The 25,183-nt window shown below is 32.3% G+C and overlaps 1 protein-coding gene across 1 annotated transcript; it reads left to right on the top strand.

Annotated features, from left to right (window-relative positions):
* Positions 1-5,664: 5,664 nt before the first annotated feature.
* LOC126679178 ((E,E)-geranyllinalool synthase-like) lies at positions 5,665-25,129 on the top strand. Its single transcript, XM_050374146.1, has 12 exons — positions 5,665-5,983; positions 11,058-11,187; positions 11,340-11,599; positions 12,540-12,663; positions 12,786-12,913; positions 12,992-13,221; positions 15,352-15,467; positions 22,583-22,681; positions 22,776-22,991; positions 23,478-23,610; positions 24,014-24,259; positions 24,621-25,129. Exons 1-12 carry the CDS (start codon positions 5,665-5,667, stop codon positions 25,113-25,115), a joined length of 2,496 nt encoding a protein of 831 aa, XP_050230103.1. The 3' UTR covers positions 25,116-25,129.
* Positions 25,130-25,183: the final 54 nt, after the last annotated feature.

The following is a 25,183-nucleotide window of genomic DNA, read 5'->3' as shown; positions in this document are numbered from 1 at the left end:
CTCCCCACTCTCACTTTAAGAGAGTGAGGTACACTCTCCGGTTTTGATAGTGGTTTTATTTTCTAGGGTGGTCTTTTTATAATAAAAAGTTTAAAATGGTCCAAATTTTTATTAAAAATTTTGAATGAATACCTAATAATTAAAAAAAACACACTTTAGTTCTCTTAATTTTAAAATTTTATACATAAAATCAACCCTCATATTTTTTATTTTTAACAAAAAAAAATATTTTTTTTTTAAAAAAAATTCGTTTTCAGGCGAGGTCGAACTCCTCCTTGCCTGAGAAGGAGCTGCTGGTCCGGTAGGAGCAGCAGCTCACGATTTGTTCTTGAGAAGAACAGATCTCACGACCTGTCTCAAGAACAGATCCCACGATATGTTCTAGAATCAAGAACAGATAGAGGTTTCCGGCGAGGAGGAGCCTCCTCCTTGTCGGAAAGCAAAAAAAATTGATTTTTTTGAAAAAGTGCAAAAAGGCTCCTAAATTAATTAGAGTTTTAATATAGTTAATTAGAGTTTAATTATAATTAGTTAGAGTAAATTATGGTATTTATAAAACTCACTCTCCAATTAAGGCGGCACATCAGCATAGGGGATTTTTGAGCCGGTTTTGACAAGTTCGGGGTAAAAGTGATCTGATTTTGCCAATTTGGACGTTTTTAGTACTTTGTGCCAAGTTGGGGTAAAGTGATCCTTCGTTCCTAAATTGTTTAAATCCCAATTCGTAATTGCTGCTCTTGCAGTGTAATATATATACCAAAGCGACCGAACAATGTCGTAGTGTTAGTATAGTATTTATTATAAGAAAGTGTTCAGAGTATTTTTTGTAAATATAATTATCTCAGTATTTTTTTCAACTTATTATATGCCATATTCTTTTTTATTTATCTGAGGTATGTGATTTAAAGTTCTGATTTCAAATATACATTTTTTACTGTTTTAATGTTTTATTTCTTTTTTTATAATTTTTTTTATTTTTTTTATATTTTTTGGTGGTATTTTTATAGTGTTTTTATGATTTTTATGGTGTTTTACCTATGGTGTTTTTATAGTGTTTTTATGGAATATTTGTATGGGTTTTTTTATTACAAAAACATCATAAAATATCATAAAAACATAAATCATTTTATTATGTACGAAATTAATAGTAAAAACACCATAAAACATAAATCAATTTGTTGTTTATGGAATTTATAGCAAAAACACCACAAAAATACCATAAGAACATAAATCAATTTGTTGTGTACGAAATCAATAGCATCAAAACAATAGAATGAACAAAAGAATAATTATATGAATAATAGAACAATTATATGTAACAACAGAACAATTACAGGTCTTCATGAACCACGCATCCACCCGCTACAAAGACAACGTTCACAAGATGAGAAAAGCAAACGCCAAGCATATATTTGTGAGCCAGGAGATTTGGGAGGCATGGAACGCCTTCTGGGCCACATAGGCAGAGAAGAAGAAGTCAATGGCAGCCCGAGCAAACCGGATGAGCGAGCCAGCGGGGCCGACAGTGGACCTGTCCGCCATACTGGGAGATCTCGCTCCGCTATAAAGCATATGGGGATATTAAACTCTCTGGATCACTATAGTTATCGCTAATTACAGAAAGGTCACTAAACTCAATTTTATTATAAAAGTGTCACTAAGCTAACCATTTTATTACAACGGGATGTCACCCGCATAAAAATTGCCGTTTTTGATGACATGTCTTACCGGATTTGTCCACGTCATCCATGTCTTATTTACCACGTCAATAAATTAATATCTCTAATTAAATATTAGTTTAAGAAAAATTTAGGGATCTTTTTGGACTCTTTACATTTTCCATCTTCTTCCCCTCCACCTAAAAGAAATCAACCAAAACCCTAAAAGAATCATTTCAGTTGCCGGCAACCACTTCTACTTTCCTTCCCGCCGCACCTATCACCATATTCTTAACTCACCAAAACCTTCACCTTATTCTGAACTCGCCGTACCCTTCATCATCTTCTGAATATCCGGAAACACGTTCTTCTGAGATGAATCCATCTGGGTTCGTCTCAAAGGAGAAAGACGAAGCTCGTCTTCCTCTTCTGAGACGTACCCAGATGGGTTCGTCTCAGAGATCTATTATGAGATGAACTCATGCATTTGATTTCAATTCTATGATTTTGGGTTCGTCTCAGACATAAACTATGCACACTGTATTTAATCAAATTTCATCACCCAATGCATTGGATTTCAATTCTATGATTTTGGGTTTCTTTAAAAATTCCTTATCTAAAAAAAGTATCTCACTTTTTGCACACATGAGTAGTTTGATAATTGAACCAAATAGCCACACTTTTACTAGTTTGGTTAAGTGTTGTTCTTGTTTCTGTTGAAATCCGGGTTCAAATATGAAGTTTATGTTGTTAGTCTTGTTATTAAAACGGACTTTAAATTTAGTAAGATGATTTTGCTGGACAAGTTTTTGATGATATTAGGGAGGCAAATGTGGTTTGTTGGACTGATCTTGTTAGTGGGTATTGTAGTAATGGATTGATTAGTGAAGCACGTCATGTGTTTGATAAAATGCCTCACAGAAATGAAGTTTCTTGTAATGTAAGTGCTTTTGGGTAATGTTCAGAATGATTTTTCTTAATGAGGGATTTTGTTGTTTCAACCATTGAAGAGTTTTGTTAATGTGAAGATAAGACTGGTGTTTATAGTGAGGTTCAGAAAAACCCAAATTAGTGAACGAATGAAGAAGAATGGACCTGCTACGCATTAGGTGATGGCAGGCAGTGATGGTGAATGGAGGAGGAGAAGAAGCTGACGGTGAAGGAAAAATGAAGAAAATGAGATAAATTAGGGTGAATTATATTTAAGGTTAATTATGTTTAAGAATTTTGGATAAGATGAAGTTAGGTCCCTGATTTTTTATTTATGAATAAATATGATTTTAATCTTTTATTAATTAAATATCGTCTGACGTGGCAAATGAGACATGAATAATGTGGGAGGAAAATGCTTTGTTGGACAAATCCGGCAAGACATGTCATCAAAAACGCTGAGTTTCATGCGGGTGACTTCCCGTTGTAACAAAATGGTTAGTTTAGTGACACTTTTGTAATAAAATTGAGTTCAGTGACCTTTCTGTAATTAGCGATAACTATAGTGATCCAGGGAGTTTAATATCCAAGCATATGGATGTGATGGTTTGTTTCTAGATTCAGTAATTAAATTACTTAAATTACGTATTTGCTTTATTTTCATACAAATTAAATTGTATTTTCTTTTTTATAGACTAAGGAGCTCGGCCGGAAGCCGAGTGCGACAGACCTGTACAGTCGCCTTCACTCCACGAAGGCCTGAGAAGAATTCGGTCGACAAACGGGCTCAGGACATGATTGTAAGTCCTTATAAACCTGAAATTCTATAAGTTTTGTATAGGCTAAGTGTTGAATATATTATAGGATGTATATTAGGCTTATAAGTGTTAATTTGTATAGGTTGTGTAGACTCGACGTTTGTGTAATTAGATTGAAAATATTTTATTGGTTGAGTTATATATTGTAATTTGCTTGCAGGACTTCCTTGAAAAATGGGTGATGCTCATAATATAAAGAAAATGCTGCCGAAATTTTGTTAGAAATTAGAATATATTATAGGATGATATGTTTTTTAACTGTTTTGTAAGAAGCCATCGCTCAGAGACTTGCAGCCACGAAACAGTTGCCGATCGGAGAGGGTAGCTCCACGAGTCCAGTGGATGTGGAAGAGACCTAGGTGTTTCTGGATATCGAGGGCGTCAACAAGAAGCACCGGGTGTACGGCCTGGGTTCGGCGAGCAGCATGTATACATCCCCGAGTAGCAGGGCGTAGCGAGGCAGCTCTTCTAGGACATCAGAGCAGGCGGATGAGGAGGTCGAGCGCCATGTGCAGGTCGGCATCCAGGAGGGCCTGCAGCAAGTGGAGGAGCGGTTTGCGGAGCAACAGCGTCAGCAGCAAGCGAACATGGCACAGCTTATCCGTGAGGAGATTGCAAGGATGATGTCTAATCTTCCTTCAAAGTATCGGCCACAGTCCCCTCCCCCGCTCCCCCGCCAGACGGTGACGACACTACAGATTCGTAGTGTCGTGTTTGATTAGTTTACGAACAAATTATGTTTCTTTTTTTCTTTTAGACGACGTTATATGTATAATTTGATATTTTATTTATATATATTTTAATTGTTCATTTTCAATTGGTTGTGATCTATAAATAAATTTTAATTATTGTATTTAGCAAGTTTGAAACGACAGGGAAAAACGGAAAACGGCAAAATTCTGCCGAAAAATGGTCAAATTGGCGACGGATGAGGTCTGTCGCTAAACAACCTTCTTCCGAGACAGAAGAGGGCCATTTAACGACATACTAATTCCGTCGCTTAATGGCCCATCCATTTGAATTTCTTTTGGAGACTCTTTTACAACGGATTTGGCAAATTTATTTCCGTCGCTAAATTTGTCACAGATCGCAACTAGTAGTGTCATGAGCAAAATTAAATCGATTTTTTCGCAGCGCAAAAATGAAATTGAAATAGTATTATAAAAAAATAAAAAAAATAATTTAAATTATAAAAACATGTAAATTACTCAATAAGGCAAGTTATTTGACTTTTTTTTTCTTTGAGAACCTGCTTGTTTCATGTTATCCAATTAATACTTCTATTATTGAAAAGCTCGTTTCTTTTTTCTTATTGTATTTATGGCTATTACTTATTCGAAGATTCTGTTCAACTCAACACATGTTTTACGTATAACTCGTACTGTACGGTGCTTAATTTTCAATAGCAAGAAGGTGTGCATAAATCAAACTACACTTTAAATTAAATTAAATCGAAGTAATTTTTTATTTTTTTTAAACAAACTGAATAAAAATGCAAGTAATTATATTATGTTAAATCAAATCAAATCAATTGGTTTAATTGGTTTTTTGGTTCATTTAAGTTATTTTGGTTCAATTTATATTAAAATTTAACTATTTTTTACATTTAGAACCGAATTGAACTGAGAAATTATTTTTTGGTAATATCAAACCTAATCTTATCGAATGAACTAGTTCATTTTGATTTTTTCAGTTTGGTTCGATTTTTGCAAACTCTCATAATAACGCTATTAGATGTGAGCCTTCGGTTGTTTTGGTTAAAAATAACTGAATTATTTTTACCAAATTAATTGAGTTATTTTAACTCTTTAATCGAACCAGCCGAATTAATCATAACCGAATTAACTATATTATCAAATTAATAAAATTTAAATCGAACTGATGGAATTAACACAATTAACCGAATTATCAAATTTTAAAAAATTCAAAACCAAATTGACCGAATAATTTGGTTAAACTGATAAAAATTAAAAAAAATCAGTTAATTTGATTAATACGGTTAACCAAATTTGGAGCTCCTTAACTATAAGCAAACTAATTTTTTTGTAAATCAAACCGAACCGACCAAATTATAAAATTAACCGATAATATTAAACCAAATTAACCAAAAATTGATCGATTAATCCGGTTCGATTTGATTAAAATATGTTCATCCTTAGTGCTATATATAAGAGAGATCAACAAGTTATAAGTTTGCATGAAAGTACACCAAACCAACTTTTCTAGTAATCTCTTATTTTCATCTTCTTCTTCAGAAAATGGAACATTCACATGCTTACATTAAAGCTCTAGTTCAAGATGTCAAAGAAAACATTTTCCTAGACGTGGACCATTATACCCTTATTGCCACGTCTGCTTATGACACTGCATGGCTAGCCATGGTTCCTGACAATTCTGACCCATCGCAGCCCATGTTCGAGAGTTGCTTGAACTGGGTGCTCACCAACCAGAACCAAGATGGGTTTTGGGGAGAGTGTGATGGCCATGGCGAGCCCACTATAGAGTGCCTTACTGCTACTGTTGCCTGCATGGTTGCTCTCAAGAAATGGAACGTTGGCCAGAAAATGATTGGCAGAGGTAAATTAATCGGGTTATTTATGGTACTAAATTTGTGCTCCTAGTTTGAATTTGATACTAAAATTTTGATTTATATCAAATTTGATAATATAAAATTTAATTTATATTTCAAAGGTAAAACTCATACAAAGCTCTTGTACTATATCATTTTTGTTTAGAAAGTTTTTGTATTATTTTTTTGTTCTTTCGGTCTCTCTACTTACGTAATTTTTGATTTTTATGCCCTTTTGTATTGTGGAGGAACAAAAAAGATTAAAAAAAAAAAGAGACTAGAAAAACTAAAAATAAACATGAAAATCGAATTAAATAATTAGAAGGACTATATTAAAAGTATTACAGAGTTTTTTAAATAAAAATAGTACTCTCTCTAATTCTAAATGTACGTCTTTCTAGAGTTTTAAAAATATTTCATAATGTATGACTTTAAATTTTAAAATTTATTTTTACTAAAAGTAGTTTTGTTATTATTACACTTGTAATTCCTAAATACATGAAGAAGAGAGAACCAATCTTTACTTGACAAGTGTATAGAAAACATGTTTTTACCTTATGATAAAAGGACAAGTCTCTTTTTTTTCTTTTTCAAAAATAAAAATAGTTTAGGAAGTTTTGTATATATTAATTGCATCTTATAAATATTTTTGTGTTATTCTAAAAGGACACACATTTAAGCAATTTTAAGAATGGAGTGAGTACAATATAGGAACCTCCGCGTAGGTTTAACCTATTTAAATCAGAGTGATGCACATGTTGATGTATCATATGATAAGGACATCTTTAAATTCTGCATCAACATATATCTATCTATATTAAATTTAAAAGCAAGGATAGAAAAAGAAAATTCAAATTTACTGAATAATTTTTTTTAATTTATTATTAAATAAAAAAATTATAATCATTAATTAATTATATATCTAATTAATTATTATAAATATATTATAATTAGAGTATATTAATTAGAACACTATTATTTTATATGTTGACTAATACGATTCAATATTTTCTCAATATGTTGACCAATATTTATATCTCCTTACCTAGACTATTTGCTCAAGTTTGATTTTGTTATATAGATCATTCTAGCATAAAATGTTAAGTATTTTAATTACAAATGAATATAATTTATTTTTATAGAATTTAATAAATGCTATGTAAACTAAGTCTAATTGACATTAAAATTATTTATTTAAATAAACAAATAATACTTTTTGATGTTAGAATTTGACTATTTTTCTAGCCAAAAATATAGACAATTACTATTTATGATAAAAAGCAATACTAATCAATATTAAAAGTTATGTATATAATTATTAAATTATATACTATAATTAGAGTCCTAATTATATATAATTAATTTAATTAATTTTTAAAAGTAGATCTAATTAAAATTTAATTTAAATAAAAAGATAATAAGATAAAAATATTAGAGGCTTAATTATTTAAAAAGGAAATCTTTTATATATATTCAACTATAAGATAAAGTCTAACTATATAATATCGATTAAATTTTTAAAATATATTAGTATAATTGTAATAAATATAATAAATATAATATTATATTTACTACTATTTTAATTATTAGTGTAAGTAACCATTATAATTGATAGTCTTAATCCAACTCATATAGATATTTCATAATTCAACAATAACTCTAACTAATTTAATATAGTTATACATAAAATGTATTAATATTATTATAAAACATTTAACTAAAACTAATAATAAATATTATTGCTGTCAAATAAGTTTAAAATTTAATAAATTAAAATGTTATATTTATTTCAAACAAAAACTTGAACTAATATTGATTGTAAATAAAATAAGTTGATATAATTCTAATGAATTTAATTAATATATAAATTTACAAGTCACAATACGAACCACGTGCATAGCACGTAATGCGAAATATGAGTGTTCATTCGATTCAAATCAAATCAAAGGTAAAAGTTTGACTTTTTAAAAATTGAACCAAATTAAAATTTACAAAGTGAATAAAAAAGTCGGTCTATTTATTTAATTGGTTTATCACTTTGGTTATCTCTGTTCAGTTAGTATTGGAACTTAATTAATTTTTTAAAAAAGTTATTAGAAATATATTGTTTTTAATTTTATTTATAAAATATACTTCCGATTTAAAATTTGATTTTTTTAATTGTACTCTTATTTAAGTAAATTTGTTTACACTTTTTACTCTTTTTAAATATATACGATGTTCTCTTCTTCTTTTTTTTTATCTGCATATTGTTTTTTTCTTACTTTATTTATCTTCTTTTTAGACCTCGCTTGGTTGGGTGTAAATAGGTTAGGGATGTTGTACTTTTCGGGAAGTAGCAAAATAATTTTGCTTGGTTCAGTTTATACATTCTACTTTCCGGAAAGTTGGATGTCAGACTTCCCTTTAACTAGGGAAGCAACTTTCCTAGCAAAATCCAATGAAATAGAACTTCCCTAACATTTTTGTTGTATTTTTCTAATTTAATCTTAACTTTTTGTTCTTTTTTTCAAAAAAATTATATAAAAACTATTTTTATTTATTTCAAAAAATATACCTATATTATTTTATAATTATTATTTATAATAAAATTAAATTTATTTTTTTAATATTTTATATTATATAAAATTCAAATAAAAAAATATAATTTTTAAATTTTAAATTTTAATATTTAAAAACTCTCTCAAATAATACTTGAATCATAAAATAAGAGTTAATAAGTAAAAATTGAATTATTTATTGCTCGATTTAAAAAAAATATTTTTTTGTTTAATAATATAAAAATTATCACATGACATTTTTATCTTTTAATTAAAAATTAATTTCGTACTTTCCGGGAAGTAAAAATCAAAACAAGCAATATTTATCAACTTGCTGAGAAATTAACTTCTCAGGAACTATACTTTTCGGGAAGTTAACTTCACAGGAATTGCTATAAAACGAACCAAGCGAGGTCTTATATGGAATGTGTTTCATCTAGATATCTTTTTTTCTAGCCGTTTCAATATCATTTTTTCTGATTTTTTTCTTTGCATTTTCTTTTTCTTTCTCTCTCTTTGTTATAATTTTTTATTTAAAATCCAACTAATTCATCCATTTTCTTAATTACATGATTATATATTATCTTGTAATGTTTTAGTAACGTTTTTATATTTTTTATGACATTAGCACTTTTTCTAGCATTTTTTTAAAAAAATCGGCAGATTCATCATTTTTATGATTTTACATGCAGAGAATTTGTTTTGACCTATGAAACTGTTTGAAACTATTCTTTTTAAAAACAGTTTGAAAACTTTGAAAATAGTGTGAAAGCGTTTGAAACTGTATAAATTATTTGAAACTATTTTTTAGAAATTGTTTTGGAAACTGTACGAGAATCATTTGAAACGTTTTTATAAGGCAAAAGGCTCACTTTAGCCCTTAAGATTAGAGCGAAAGAACTAATAAGACCCTAAACTCGAAGGTTGCTCACTTTGCCCCCTGACGTTGTCCAAACTGGCTCAGATCACACCAAAATTTTACACCGTCTGTTTTTCAGTTAAATAATGACGTGGCATGTATGAAAAAAATTCAAAAACATCCTTATTGTTTAAAATATTTACCAAATTTTATATTTATAACTTTTCTAACTATTATCACCCTCTTTTTCATTAAATATCAATAATTAAATAATATTTTAAAATAAAATGTTTATTAAACAATCAAAACTCAATTAAACACGTCGAAACCTAATTAAACAAATTGAAATCTAATTAAACAAATCGATCGCCGGAGAATACATTCAATAATAATTTATTTTTTACGAAAACAAATTTATTTTAATTGGAGACACGACCACCGATCCATCACCGAAAAACGTCTAATTTTTTTTTTTCAAAACGGAGACCCGCCATGGTGGGTGTTCTCTAAAAAAGAGTACAACCACCGTGTGGTGGGTCAGCTCTTTAATAGAGCAGACCCACTGTGTGGTGGTTCTGCTCTAAAATAGAGCAGCCCACCACAGTGGGTCTGATCTGAAAAAGAGCAGAACCACCGTGTGGTGATTCTGCTCTAAAATAGAGCAGACCCACCGTGTTTTAGAGCTTATCCACTGTTGGTGGGTTTGCTCTTTTTTTAAAGCAGACTCACCACAGTGGTCTGCTTTCAAAAAGAGCAGAACCACCGTGTGGTGGTTCTGCTCTAAAATAGAGCAAACTCACCACGGTGGATCCGCTCTATTTTAGAGTTGATCCATCGTTGGTGGGTCTGCTCCGGTTTCGAGCACACCCACCGACAGTGGGTCTGACGGACCGTTCGGTTTTTGGAATTATAAAATATTGTTTCGATTTATTAAATTTTTTTATTTTTTTCATTTGAGTTTTGTTCGGAATATTTTTCCCAAAAATTACAGAGGTGGTATTCGGCGGGTGGGTGAATTAGATTTAATAAGTTTAAATTGAATTTTAATTGGTTTTATTGAATTTTGAAACGTTTAATTATATTTGAAAGTGTTTAATTGGATTTCGATTGCTTCAATAAATGTTTTGATTTTAAATATTATTTAATTATATATATTTAAATGAAAAAGATGGTGAAAATAGTTTAAAAGAATTATAAATATAAAATTGGTAAATATTTTAAACATTAAGGATGTTTTTGAATTTTTTTCCTAAAGTCCACGTTATCAGTTAGACGGAACAAACTAACGGTGGTGCGATCTGAGCCAATTTGGATAAAGTCAGGGGGTAAAGTGAGCAACCTTCGACCTTAGGGTCTTATTAATTCTTTCGCTCTCACCTTAAGGGCTAAAGTGAGCCTTTTGCCTTTTTATAAATTGTTTTTTAAAACTATTTGCAACTTTAAAAAACTATTTGCACACTCATGCTCTGAAATATAAAATGTAAATTAAATTAATTGGCCATTTTAATACGAATTGAAGTTTTCAGTATCAAATTGTTACTAAGCGTGAAGATTTGGCACCTCACAGGATAATAGCCCTAAAGAATCATCAATTAAACTAAATATTTAAAGCTACCTAGTTGATTATTTACCCAAAATACCTTATTTATTAACTAATGGATGTGTATTATACCCATATTTCAGGTATGGCTTTTATTCGAGCTAATGCAGAAAATCTTGTGGAAGAAATTTACGATTCGTGTCCTCGTTGGTTTGCCATTATATTTCCCGCAATGCTGGACTTAGCACATGCAAATGGCCTAGACATTCTCATGCACGTATTCTATAAAAGGCAAGAATTTGTTGAAAGATACTTATCCCTAAACTATGTAATTTGAAGGGTCCAGTAACAAAAATAAATTATAAATTTTAGCGTGTTTTGTATACTTACGTCGAAATTTAACTTGTTTTAATTTATTATCGGAGACACGATTTCATGTATGCACGTCGTATCAATATGTACAGGGAGGAAGTTGTGGAGAAGCACCAATATTACCCTCCATTGCTATCTTATCTGGAAACCTCACCAATTTGTAATATTGACAAAGAGGCTGTTGCCAAGAATTTGTGCCAAGATGGTTCACTATTTCAATCTCCATCTGCTACAGCACAAGCTTTTATGGCTACTGGAAATAAACAATGTTTGGCTTACATGCAATCTCTAGTCCAAGAATGCCCTAATGGAGGTCAGATTTCCATACTAACTTTGTTCGAACAAAAGGTCAGCGCGCCCCTTAAACTTGTGATGCGAGATTATTTAACCCAATTTATACTTTTTTGAGCAACTAACCTCAAAACTCTTCATTTTTTTGGTCAGATTACCCGATAATTTATATTTTTATTGCAAAAAATGGATTTAGGGTAATTTTATCACAACAATTAAGGAATTTTCTAAATTTGTTTCGCATCTCTTACCTCCGATTTGTATTTTACACGTTTTAAAAATACAATTATGAGATAATTTGACCCAAAAATGATGAGTTTTGGAGCAAGTTGCTCAAAAAATATAAATTAAATTTAATGACTCCGTATTACAAATTCAGATGGCGCGTTGACCATTTGTTCAAATTTGTTCTATTGGATATTCATATTTGTTGGAAATAATCTGTGAGCGGTGTCCGAACTTTTTGAACTTACTATTTTACTGTTTGAACTTTTATTTATTTTCGGTTGATATTTTAATTTTAAAAAATATATTAATCAGTTATTTTTAACTGTTTCTTTATAATCGATGGGATATGCTGTAATTATAAAAATAACCCCTATATTTACTTAAATTCTAATGTTATACCAGTAGAGAAAATGATGATGGTGTATACTATAGTGAGTAGTGATACATATGTGATATGTGGAGTTCAAAAGATAAATCTTATCAATAAAGTTAAAAATTATTAAAAACCTTATTACTAGTTTAGTGATAAAAAAATAACTCAAAATTTTAAAATAACATCTTTTTTTTAAAAACAAATATCAAACATCATGCATTCATTTTTGCTAATGCTTAGCATAGATACCGGTCAATTCTCTTTACATATATTATATTTATATATAAAGTAAATTAGAAAACCATAAGAAATTTGGTAAAGAAAAATCTTCACTACTGATTAAATATTGCTCATGAAACAGTGCCACCAACGTATCCAATTGATGAACAGCTCATAAAACTTAGCATGGCAAACCAAATACAAAAGCTAGGTTTGGGTGAGCATTTCAATCAAGAGATTCAACAAGTATTAAAACAAGTTTACAGGTAATTATTTTAATTTATGTATGACCATTAATTGCTAAAAAAATTACAATTAACTTAACTAGATTTTTTTTTGATAATTTTTAAATTTTTTTTTATAATTAACTTAACTAGATTTTTATTAGGAATTACATGAATCAAGATTCACGACCAAAACCAATTACTTCAGTGGCATCAAAGTTGTATAAAGATTCTTTGGCATTTCGGCTTCTCCGTATGCATGGATATAATGTATCACCTCGTACGAGTTACTGTTTTGTTGTTCGTTAAGTTTTTCAATTATTATGTTAATTAATCATTATTTTTATTAATTAATTATTGTTTTTATCAGGGATATTTTGCTGGTTTTTACACGATGAGGGAATTAAAGATCATATTCAAAAGAATTGTGAATTTTTTTCAAGTGTAATGCTTAATGTTCACAAAGCAACCGATCTTATGTTTCCTGGGGAATATGAAGTTGAAGAGGCTAAATTATTTTCAAGAAACTTACTTGAAAAAAGCATACCAATGGAACCAAAGGTTCAAATGAACTATCCATTCCTCGATTTTCATAATCTGGTAACTATTTCCGGTGATATATTGCTTATGTGGGCGATGGAAAAATATGTGTCTTCTCAATTTATTTATTTTTTGTTGACGAGGGAACCTTTGGTGGAGTTCGATCATTTTTTAGAGGCGGAGCCTAACCACCTGCGTAAACTCTCGGGGTGGATAGTTTCGGCATTTCGCCCCTCGGACCTCCCACTGAATACGGTCCTTTTAACAATTCATCAACAAATTATAAAAAAAAAAACAATTCATCAACAAATGATTTCAATAAATTCTATATATTTTGAATATATGAGATTCGAACCTGTAGTATTCTTTTAGTCTCATACTAACTGTCCACACTCAGGACCAACTAAGTCAATTTATGGTGGGTGTCTTCTCAATTTTGTTATATCATTTAAAAGTTAATAAATTTTTTGAGATAAAATATAGGCTAATCCCCTGGAAAAAAACCCCACCTTTCACCTCCAATTCGCTTGCACTCTCACGTTTTAAAATCACCAATTTTACCCAAATTACGACCTTTCGGTTTCAATTACACCTTCAAGCATCAAATTGATCTCTTTTCATTTGAAAAATATTCAAATTAATACTTTATATTTTAACATGTATTCTAACTAATGCTCAATGTTATATTTAAAACAAAAAGCTTTTCTTTTCAAAAAATATAAAACTTAATAGTATCTTTATTTAATATAAATAAATATTATTAATAAAATTAAATTTATAAAATTTAAATTTTATTTTTAATATATCATATTTTCCGGCAAGTTTTTTAAATTTTTTTAATTCGGCTCCTTCTCGTGTGCTCCACTGTGCGACGGAAAAAATCTGATCTTTTTTTCCGGTATCTTCACCGGTCTGTTCTTCGAAGGAAGACTGTTCTTCCTTCGAAGAACAGACCGGACCTGTTCTTCAGGGAAGAACAGGCTGGATCTGTTCTTCCCTGAAGAACAGATCCGTTCTCTGCTACACATCGTCTGGTTTATTCTCCGATTTTATCTTCTGTTGTTTGCTTATCTTCTATTTCAGGTAGATCTCTGTCGTTTGCTAGTGACTTTGATTTCATTTTCCTTTCTTGATGTTAATTTATTATGTTATTATGGGATTTGGAGATATATGGATTCCACAGATGGACAGAATCTGTACCCATTGCACCTTACCAAAACTCTTCAACTGGTCTTTTGTCTGCTCATAATCCTTTATTTAATTGATTCACTTCTTTTGATAAAAAAATGTTTTAGTTAAATTAATTAATGAATGATTTGTTTGATAAAGGTGAGGCATGCACGAGGGATTCACAATGTAGCATAAACCAGACGATCCGCATAAAAGAAAAATGAAAAAATTGAAATCCGTTTGTTTCAAGAAAGACGAACGAGTTTTAATTTTTTTCAATTTTTTTAAAATTAAAAAATTAATTTTATATATTAAAAATTTAATTTTAATTTTATATATTTTTTAATTATTTAATGATATATTAAATTGATTTATATTTAATAAAAAAACATTATTAACTTTTAAAAGTTTAGGGAAGATGGTGTTTTTGTTTTAATTATAACATTGAGGACTATTTATAATATTTGTTAAAATTTAAAGTATTAAAAAAAGGTCAATTTGATGCTTGATGGTCAAGGTAGCACGGACACTTCATTCAATCGACGTTTCTCGTTTCGGAGACTCGACATTTCGAACACAAAACTTTATTTTTTACATAGGAAACTTTAAAATTATACCGTTTCGCCATGTCCAAGTGTCCTGTTTCCCCGTATCTGTGTCCGTGTCCGTGCTACCTAGTTGATGGTATAATTGAAATCAAAAGGTGTGGATTTTGATTTTTAAGGGTGCAATTGAAATCGAAAGGTAGTAATTTGGATAAAATTGGTGATTTTGCAACGTGAGGGTACAATTGAATTGGGGCTAAAAGGTGGGGGGTTTTAAGAGGATTAGCCTAAAATATATTGCTTAATCATATTTGAGAGCTTATAATGATATGATGAATATTGTTGCTGGGAAAATAGATTTTTGGTTTATTGAATGAAAAAATTTAAAGTTCAGTTATCAAAACACTGTAAAAAACCTAAAAACCCATCAAATCTTTATTTTATAAAAATTTAGTTCAAATGTATATTTATACAGATCAAGCATGAGTTGAGGTTTCCATGGCTGGCTCGATTAGATCACCTCGAACACAGAATTTGGATCGAAGAAAAAAATAATTCTGCTTTATGGATGGGAAAGGCCTCCTTCATTAGGTACACAACTCTAAGTAAAAATAATTTCAAGTATAATTTGGTAATAAAAAAATTGAGAAAATTACGCTTCTTAGTAAAAAAAAATGTATAAGAATATGTTATGATTTTTTTCAGTTGTAAAAATATTTTTTTTTAATTTTCTTTTTGCAAAAATATGCTATTGTTTTCAATCTATCAATAATATACCGATAGTCTACTAAAAGAACATATATTTGCAACAGAAAAGATTAGAGCGTAATTTTATAAATATTAGCTGAAAATAGATATTTTTATAAAAAATACAAAGTTTTGGCATTTCTGGCCCAACGCTACAATACCGCATGGTTTCATTTATTACAAAACTGCTAAAACAAGTGATTTGGTGAAGAAAAAAAAATTGATTTTGGAACAAAAATGCCGCAAAATGAAAATAGAAGAGTAGAATGTCAGTTTTTAAATGTCGTGTTTTTTTTTTTTTTTTTTTTTTTTTTTTTTTTTAACAGAGGTAGATTTAATTAAGAAAAGTATTACAAAGTACAATAAGAATAAAAGACCAGAACCATAAATTTTGAAGTCATAGACTCCCTCAAAATCACATTAAAGGATACCATGTTTCACTGTTTGTACCCAGTGGTGTGCTTCCGCATTTTGGGTACGAGGTATATATTGGACGGAAGTTGTAATGAAGGAATTTTGAAGATGCCAGATGTCTTCACAAATACCCTGTAAGGCCGCATTAGAACACTGCCTCGAATTGATGATGTTGGATACTTGAAGGGCATCACCTTCAAAAATAACTTTCTTCCAATGTTGTGAGATGGCCCAATTCATTGCTTCCCGAAGTGCTAGCATTTCCAAAATCCCCGGATCCCAGATATAGATGAATTGTGCCGAAAATTTTCCTCTTTGGATGGAATGGTCATCTTTAGCTATTATTCCAACAAATCCTCGTTTCTTCTGGTTGTCAACTGCTGCATCATAGTTTAACTTCATGAAGCCTGAAGGTATGATACTGGCAGTAGACCGTGGTGTCTGGAAGGTTTGGTGCTGTCGAGGTACACTGTGCTGTTTAATCTGGGACTGCTCGAATTCATTTGCGTCCTTTATGATGTATCTTAGTGTGTCATCCATTGTTGGTTCTTCTTCCCTAAAGATGAGGTTGTTTCTTGCTTTCCAAATGTGCCACAAGGTGAAGCAGTACAAAGATATGTCCTGAGAGCTTGCGCCAATCTCTTTTAAATGTGATATCGTTGCTTGCCAATGCTGTGCAAAACTTGTATGTGATCCCCATGTTGACCTGAAATTCAGAGGGCATTGAAACCAAATCTGTCTTGCAAAGGGGCATAAAAAAAGAAGATGCAGAACTGTTTCCTGCTTTCCACACCATTTGCAATCTGGAGGTATTTGTAATCTATGATGTAGTGCTGATCCTGTGGGAATGCCATCATGGATGCATCGCCAAATGAAAACCTTAATTTTATTTGGAATTGATAAACTCCATAGTTGTTTCCAATCTGATTTGGCTAAGTTGTGATTTAGGGAGTGGTATTCACGGTATCCATTATGCAGTGCAATATAGTATCCTGATTTTACCGTATATTTCCCATTTGGATTGTAATGCCATATTAATTTATCTTCATGCGGCCAATATGGTATGGGCAGCGCCAGGATTTTCAAAGCATCTTCCCTAACAAACATTTCCAAGATTGTAGCCGTTTTCCAGTCTCTAGTCACAGGATCAATCAGATCTGAGATGCATACAGTAGTGTCAGTGATTTGTAAAGCGGATGTCGGGGTAAAAGGATATTCTTTTGGAATCCAGGGTTCCGTATGGCAAGGAAGATTGTCGCCATTGTTGATCTGCCATCTCAGACCTTTAACCAGCAGCTCTCTTCCCCAAATTAAGCTTCTCCATCCCCATGAAGGCCGACTACCAAGTCTGCTAGCAATAATTGTTGATGTGGGAAAATATTTGCTTTGATACACCTTATAAAGAATACAGTTTTGGTTTTGCATAATTCTCCAAAATTGTTTTGCTAGTAGTGCTTGATTGAAATGACCTATATCTTTAAATCCTAATCCCCCTTCCCATTTGCTTTGTATCATTTTTCCCCACCCTATCCAACTCAGTTTCTTTTCATGTTTCTTCTGACCCCACCAAAACTGTCTAATTAGCTGTTGGATTCTCAGACACAGAGATTTTGGCAACATAAAGCACATCATAGCGTAAATGGGTATAGCAGTTGCTACAGCTTTAATTAGGATTTCCTTACCTGCTGAGGATAGGAACTTCTCCTTCCAACCTTCTAGCTTTGATGAAATAATGGAAATGATATTTGCAAAGGTTTGTTTTTTTGACCTCAGAATCTGGAAGGGGAGACCCAAATATTTTTCCTGGATGGCATTTTGTGGCATACCAAGTAGTTCTGTGAAAAGAACTCTTTGGTAATTATCAACATTGGCGCTGAAAAAAACTGAGGATTTTTGAAAGTTGATAAATTGGCCACTCTGACTGTCATAAAGCTGAAGGAGCTGCTGGATGGTGGAAATATCTGGCATGGTTGCTTTGGAGAATATAATAGTATCATCCGCAAAGAGAAGGTGAGTGATAACTGGACATCTATGATTTATCCGGATACCTTGGAGAGCTTTGTTGGCCACTGCCTCACTGAGAATTTTCGTTAAGCCCTCCGAGCATAGTACATAGATTAAAGGGGAAAGTGGATCTCCCTGACGGATTCCTCGTGTTGGGTTAAAGAAACCATGCGTGGAACCATTGATACGAATAGAATAGCTGACCGTCTGGATGCACTCCATAATCCAAGCAATAAAGATAGGATGGAATCCCCATGCTTGTAAAATTGATCTAATATATGTCCATTCCAGCCTGTCGTAGGCTTTACTGATATCTAGTTTAAGTGCCATGAAATGGCTGTTGCCTGTGGTTTTTGTTTTTAAATAATGAAGCATTTCATGAGCCAACAAAATGTTATCAGAGATTGACCTGCCTTTTGTAAATGCATTTTGGTTTTGGGAAATAAGGGTAGGAATGATATGTTGAAGTCTAGAGGTAAGTATTTTGGAGATTATTTTGTAGAAAACAGAGCATAGACTTATGGGGCGGAAGTCAGACACTTTTTGTGGTTTGGGAATTTTAGGAATCAGGGCAATGATAGTGTGATTAAGGCTCTTTAACATGTGGCCTCCCTGGAAGAAGTGTTTGATAGCTCGTTTGATATCAGTTTGAATAAAGTACCAGTAGTGATGGAAGAAAACTGAAGTGAATCCATCACTCCCTGGAGCCTTATTTGGATTGATTGAAAATATTGCCTTGTCAATATCTAAGTCCGTAACTGGTCTACAAAGAGAGATATTCATATCTTGGGTTATCTGAGTAGTAAATTGTGGGATTACCTCTGTTGACGAGGGAAGCTGAGTAGATGTGAATTGCTCTATGAAATGCTCCAGGATTAATTGTTGGATTATGTGTGGATCTGAATGCCATACATCTCTTGAATCCTGTAATCCAAGAATTGTGTTTCTGCGTCTGCGTTGAATGGTTGTAGTATGGAAAAATTTTGTATTTTTATCTCCTAGTTGTAGCCAGCACTGCCTAGCTTTTTGACTCCAAAAAGCATCCTCCTGCTTTCTTGCTTCATAAAGCTGTTGTTCGAGTTGTTTGATATATGGCCAATGAATGTTTGCTTGTTTTTGTCGTTTAGCTTTCCCAAGTTGGTCTTCAATTAGATCAATGTTTTTCTTTGCATTCGTTTTGTATTGGGTATTCCATTTGACAATTCCATGACGACAGGCTTTTAGTTTTTGGTGAATTTGAAACATGTATGATCCATTGAAGTTGTTCCTCCATTCTTGTTCAATAATTTGAGTGATGTGTGGGTTATGGATCCACTGTTTATCAAAATGGAAGGATGATTTTGGTTTGCTTACAGAGGAATCAGTTGTGATCAGCATGGCACAATGATCTGATCCAATTGTATCAATGTGTTGCACTTGTGCATGAGGAAATTGTTGAAGCCATTGGGTGTTGGCTAGGACCCGATCTATTCTTTCCTGAATCAAATCTGGGTATGTTCTTCTATTGCTCCATGTAAAATCACACCCCATATAGCTTAAACTATGAAGGTTCATATTAAAAAGAAAATCATTAAAGATTACATGGTTCAAAGGGTCAAATGGGAGGCCTCCTAATTTGTCTGCAGCCTCTAATGTATCGTTGAAATCCCCCACAAAAACAAAAGCCTGACAAAGACTAGATTTCAAACTAGCTAAAACTTGAAACTGACCATCTCTAATAGATTGCCTTGTGTTAAGATGGCAGCTAACTATGTCATAACATGCATCATACTGATCTATTAAAGACACAGCTACAAAAAAAGAATCATAAAGCTGAATATTTACTTGTACTTCCATATTCCAGAGAAGAAGCATGCCTCCTGAAAGCCCTTGAGGATCAACAGCGAAATGATTCTTGAATTTTAGTCTCTTTGTCAGTTTGAGGATTTTGTTAAGGTTGTTTTTTGTCTCTACCAGGATCACCATATCTGGGCAATGACTTTTACACATACTGTGTAATTGTTGAATTGTCAGGGGATTCCCCAACCCCTGACAATTCCAGAATATCAGCTTCATGGATGCTCTGGAGACCCTTCAGGGGTGGTCTCCTCTTCCCTAAAGAAAGAATCTGGATTGAACGGTTCCTCCAGTTCCTCCTCTATCAGTGGTGTAGTGGATGAAGGCAAGAAAAACTCTGGCAGAGTGCTGCAGCTTTGTTCTTGGTTGTGGACAGATTTGAAGAGTTTGGTTTGTTCTTCTTCATAGATTGTAATCCATTCCAGCTTGCGTTTTCCTTCATTCAAACGCATGGTGTGAGAGTCTGTGTGATACATGGTGTCTGTTTGTCTTCTTACGAACCTAGTCCATGTGTTCTGCTGCTGGACCTTGGCATTGGCAGAGACAGTGGGAATACAATATTTCTGCTGTAGAGCACTCCCCAGAATTGGGTGTTTGGTGTAATCATCCACACAGGCCTCCTGCAACAAGCTCAGTATTTCTTCCTGGTAACCTTCATTGTGATCAGGGGAAACATGTGGATGATATGGGTTATTTCGGTACAGCAGATCCAGACATACTTCAACCTGCTCAAGCTCAGATAGCATGATATTTGGTTTTCCATGTTGGAATTTTGCTTGTAGATGTGGGCTTAATAGTTGGATTAAGTGTTTAGGCAAGTAAACAGGTTTAGGTGGATTGTTGGGTGTCAAAGGGCTAGGGTTTTGGGCCTGGAGTAATGGGCTTGTGGTGGGGACTGTTGTGTATGTGGGATTGATGACGATGCCTTTGGAAAAGTCTAGGATGGCTTTGGATATCAAAGTAGTGCTATGTTTGGTAGAAGAGTGTGCATGTGTTGCTGCAGGTGCAGTAAAGGAGAAAGGTGTCATAGGGAGTTTACCTTTAAAAAGTCGTTTTTCCTGATTTTGTACTGATAATTCTTCTGACACTAAGATTTCTGGCGGCTGTGATATCATAATGTCTTCCTGTACCTCGGTATTTGGGATTGTGGTGGTTGAGGAATACTGTTGCATGCATGGCTGAATGGCAGTATCCATCAGAACTGAGCTTTGAGCTAAAGTGGAAGCTACCGGAGGTCGGGTCACCCGACAATGCTGAGGTCTCCGATCATCTCTATTAAAATGAGCTTCATATTCTCCCTTGTTGATCACCAGAGAACTATGTATCATTGGAGGTGCACCTAAGTAAGGCCCATATGGAAGCGGTTGTCCATTTTTGAGAAATATTCTTCTAGCCTCATTATCTATACGATATCTGCAAGCCCTGATCATATGACCCATTCTACCACAGTAAAAACATGTGTCTGGGAAGCTTTCGTATTTGAAGTCCACCCAAGCTTCATGTGGCGTATGTCTGTTGATGTAGCAACCCTTTGTGAACGGTCTGTTAGCTAAGATTTCCACCTTTAGTCTGAGAAACTGTTGCCTCCAAATGGGATTGTTGATATCAAAGTCTACCTCCAGAAACTTATGGAAAAAGGATCCCATTTTAATGGCATTGGCTTCTGTAAGTTGATTTCTAGGTAGGCCATGGACTTGCACCCAAAAAACAGTATTCTTGAACTGAATATGCTTGATATTTTTGTGAGATGGCCATTCTTTGAGTACTACATGTTGATGCTCAATATTCCATGGTCTCTGTGCTAGTATACGATCATGATCAGCTTTGGATTTGAAGGAGAAGGAGAATAAACTGAACGACACCCTTTCTACTAAGATCGTTTCTGCAGGCTGCCATTCTTGTAGAACCCAAGCATTCACATCAGGAGCTTCAAAGGTTTTTTTAGTAAGGATTCTCCCTAGCAAGGTCCATTGATATTGTGTGGGTATAGCTTCATTATCTGGTTGGAGGTTGATGATAGGATCTGAGACAGTCATGTGTTTGGTTCTTTCAGTAAGCTCAGTAATGGAAGGGTAAGATGGTTTTTTAGGTCGGTAAGATGAGGACGAAGCCATGAAAGTTGAATATGTGATGAAATAGGGATGGTAGGATTTGAAAGTAATATAAACTTGTGATTTTGATTTCGAAGCGTCGGTTGAGTGTTTAGTAAGGATCAAGAAAAAGGATATCAGGTAGCCTGACTCTTGTGCCATGTGGCATCGTTGATCTTCCCTAAGCCGGAACATCTTTAAGCACTTCATCTGAGAAGATGAAGTTTAACAGGCGCGCGTGAAGCGCGTTCAATTTGTACCAACAAATACACACTTGGTTGAATCCTTGTGAAGATAGTGATGTAATCCACCATTAAGGCTGCTAAACAAATGTCGTGTTTAAATTGCTAGAAAGTTGAAAGGTCGAATTTAATTTGCAAATAATTCAGGGGGCAGGGATGATATCGGCCCCATTAATTTTTCAAAATTGTTGAAACTAGTATAGAAAATTAAATTATATTACAATTTGGTCCTCTAATTTTAAAATTTATCTCATCATATGTGATGTATATTACAATTTGACCCCTTATGTAAAATTTCAAGCTCCGCTACTGGAAAATCCTAACAACAAGAAAGGGACTAAAAGAAATTGAGTATGATTTCTAATGAATTCAGGTTTTCAATCCTTGACGACGACAAGCTAATGAAACTTGCAGTAAAAAATTACGAATTTCGGCAATCTATTTACATGAATGAATTGGAGAAAATAAAAAGGTACATTTCAACAAAGTATTCTCATCAATTAGAGTAAAGAAAATTAATTACGTTGCGCTGAAATATAATTTAATGGCGTATTTTTATCGGGCAGGTGGTCGAAATTTTGGGGTCTGACCGAAATGGGATTTGGTAGAGAAAAAACAACATATTGTTACTTTGCAGTTGCTGCAAGTACTTCACTGCCTCATGATTCTGATGTAAGAATTATGGTTGCGAAGAGTGCTGTAATTATCACTGTTGCTGATGATTTTTATGATTCGGAAGGTTCTTTAGATCAATTGGAAAAATTGACGGATGCAATTCAAAGGTACATAAAAATTTACTCGTAGGGTTAAGTATCTGAGTGGTGGTGAAACTCTATTGTGTGTTTCAAACTAGTATCTAAATTTTAATTTGCATCTTTTTGATATTGTATTTTTAATTTTTGTTTCAGTTAAACAAATAGTATTTTCAACCAAATTAAGTTGACGTGACAGTTTCCTGTAACATATTTTTATAACATATTGTATCACGTTTGTCAATTGTCATTTTCTCAAAATGGCTTCTAGCATATATGGCAGTTGATATGACAATTCTAAAAATATATTTATTGTTGCCACTTTTATTTATTTGATTATTATTTTTTAGAAAACATTGCTACATTTATTTACTTTTGTCTTAAAATATTAAATACTTTTATTTAAAATCAAAATTAAAGATAAGATATTTATAATTTATATATAGAAATTTATAATTTTTAAAAAATTGGTTATAACTGATAAAAATTTATTTGTTTTGTTGATGAATTTGATAGATGGGATGGTAAAGGATTGAGCGGCTATGGTAGGACGATTTTTAATGTTCTTGATGATCTTGTAAGAGAAATGTCAGCAAAATACCTCAAAGAACAAAGAACCGATGATATAACAAATAGTTTTCAATTTATAGTAAGATTTTACCACTTTCACTTGATGGGTTGATTTTTTATTTTTATTTTTTTGCTTTTATTTATTTTTATTTGTTTGAAAAAAATTCTTTTTATTCAAAATTATTAAATCAAATACTTTATTTCAAAACAGATATTAACTTTCAAAAGAAATGAAAAATAGAAAGTCATGCACTTTTCCGCCAGCACGTAATTTTATTTTGCTAAAATTTATTTAGTGACATTCTATCAGTAGTAAATTTGAAAATTAAAGTTTAATTATGTAAGAATTTAAAAGTTGGTATCTATATTGTAAAAACATTATACTTTAATGATCAATTTATTTTAATTCTTGCATTAATTATCTATAGAAATTTTTATTTTTTTTTATAATAAAAATTTCTTTTTGTTGTTTGTGTATGAAGTGGTACGAAACGTTCAATGCATGGTTTACCGAAGCTAAGTGGAACAAAAGTGGATTTATACCATCAACACAAGAATATTTAGAAACTGGCATGATATCTATTGCTACACATACTCTCGTTCTTCCATGTTCTTGTTTCTTGGAGAAAAAATTGCCAAAAATGAAGCTCAATCCAACCCAAAATGAAACTATTACTAGATTGCTCATGATTATCCCTCGTTTATTGAATGACATTCAGAGTTACGAGGTAAATTCCATCACTAATTTTTCGACTTTTTTTATTTCTCCTGTTAATCGGGTCCTCGTAGAATATGAACGGAACAAAAATGCGTACCTAGCTAGTGTTAGACATGATACTTTTATTCTAGTCACACTAACAACTTGAGTTATTGAGTGAATTAGTTATTTAAAATAATATTAGAGTTTCCATTGTCGAAAAGTCTAGAGTTTGATCCTAGATAACTCACATTTTATTAATAGATATTCGCGTGCGGGAATGTGTTAGTGATAATAATAACTATTGTTGAGTCTGTCTCGTGCGGGAATATGTAAGTAATAATAATAACTATTGGTTTAATTATTAATGTATGATCAATTGAATATTGCAGAAGGAAATGAAAGAAGGGAAAATAAACATGGTCTTACTACACATGAAAGAAAATCCAGAAGCAAAAATTGAAGATTCAATTGCATATGTGAAACAAATAATAAATCAAAAAAAGAAAGAGTTCATGGAGCAAACTCTAAAAGATGACATTAATGGATTACCAAAAGAATTCAGACATTTTCACTTATCATGCTTGAAAGTATTTCAAATGTTCTTCGACTCTAGCAACGGATATGACTCTACCACCACAAAAATGCTTCAAGACATTCAAAACGCAATTTATCTTCCTATACAAGTCAAAAAGCCAAAGCCTCCATTACACCTAATTCCCGACGCACCAAAGAGATTACGAACAGTTGCTACCTATCGCCATCTTGATCAGCGGTTCAACCATTACAATGTTAATTATGCTTCAAAACGTAATATTTTGCCTCATAAAAAACATCAATCCATGGCTATGTCTATGCCATTAAGCTTTAAACTATGTTTCATATGATTAAGGTCTTGAGCTCATGAAGAACGCAATCATTCGGTCATTTTAAGTTTATTTTGGAATAAACAGAG

This window comes from Mercurialis annua, linkage group LG1-X (assembly GCF_937616625.2).
Source record: "Mercurialis annua linkage group LG1-X, ddMerAnnu1.2, whole genome shotgun sequence".
Lineage (NCBI taxonomy): Eukaryota > Viridiplantae > Streptophyta > Magnoliopsida > Malpighiales > Euphorbiaceae > Mercurialis > Mercurialis annua.
This window is presented reverse-complemented; position numbering and strand designations above follow the sequence as displayed.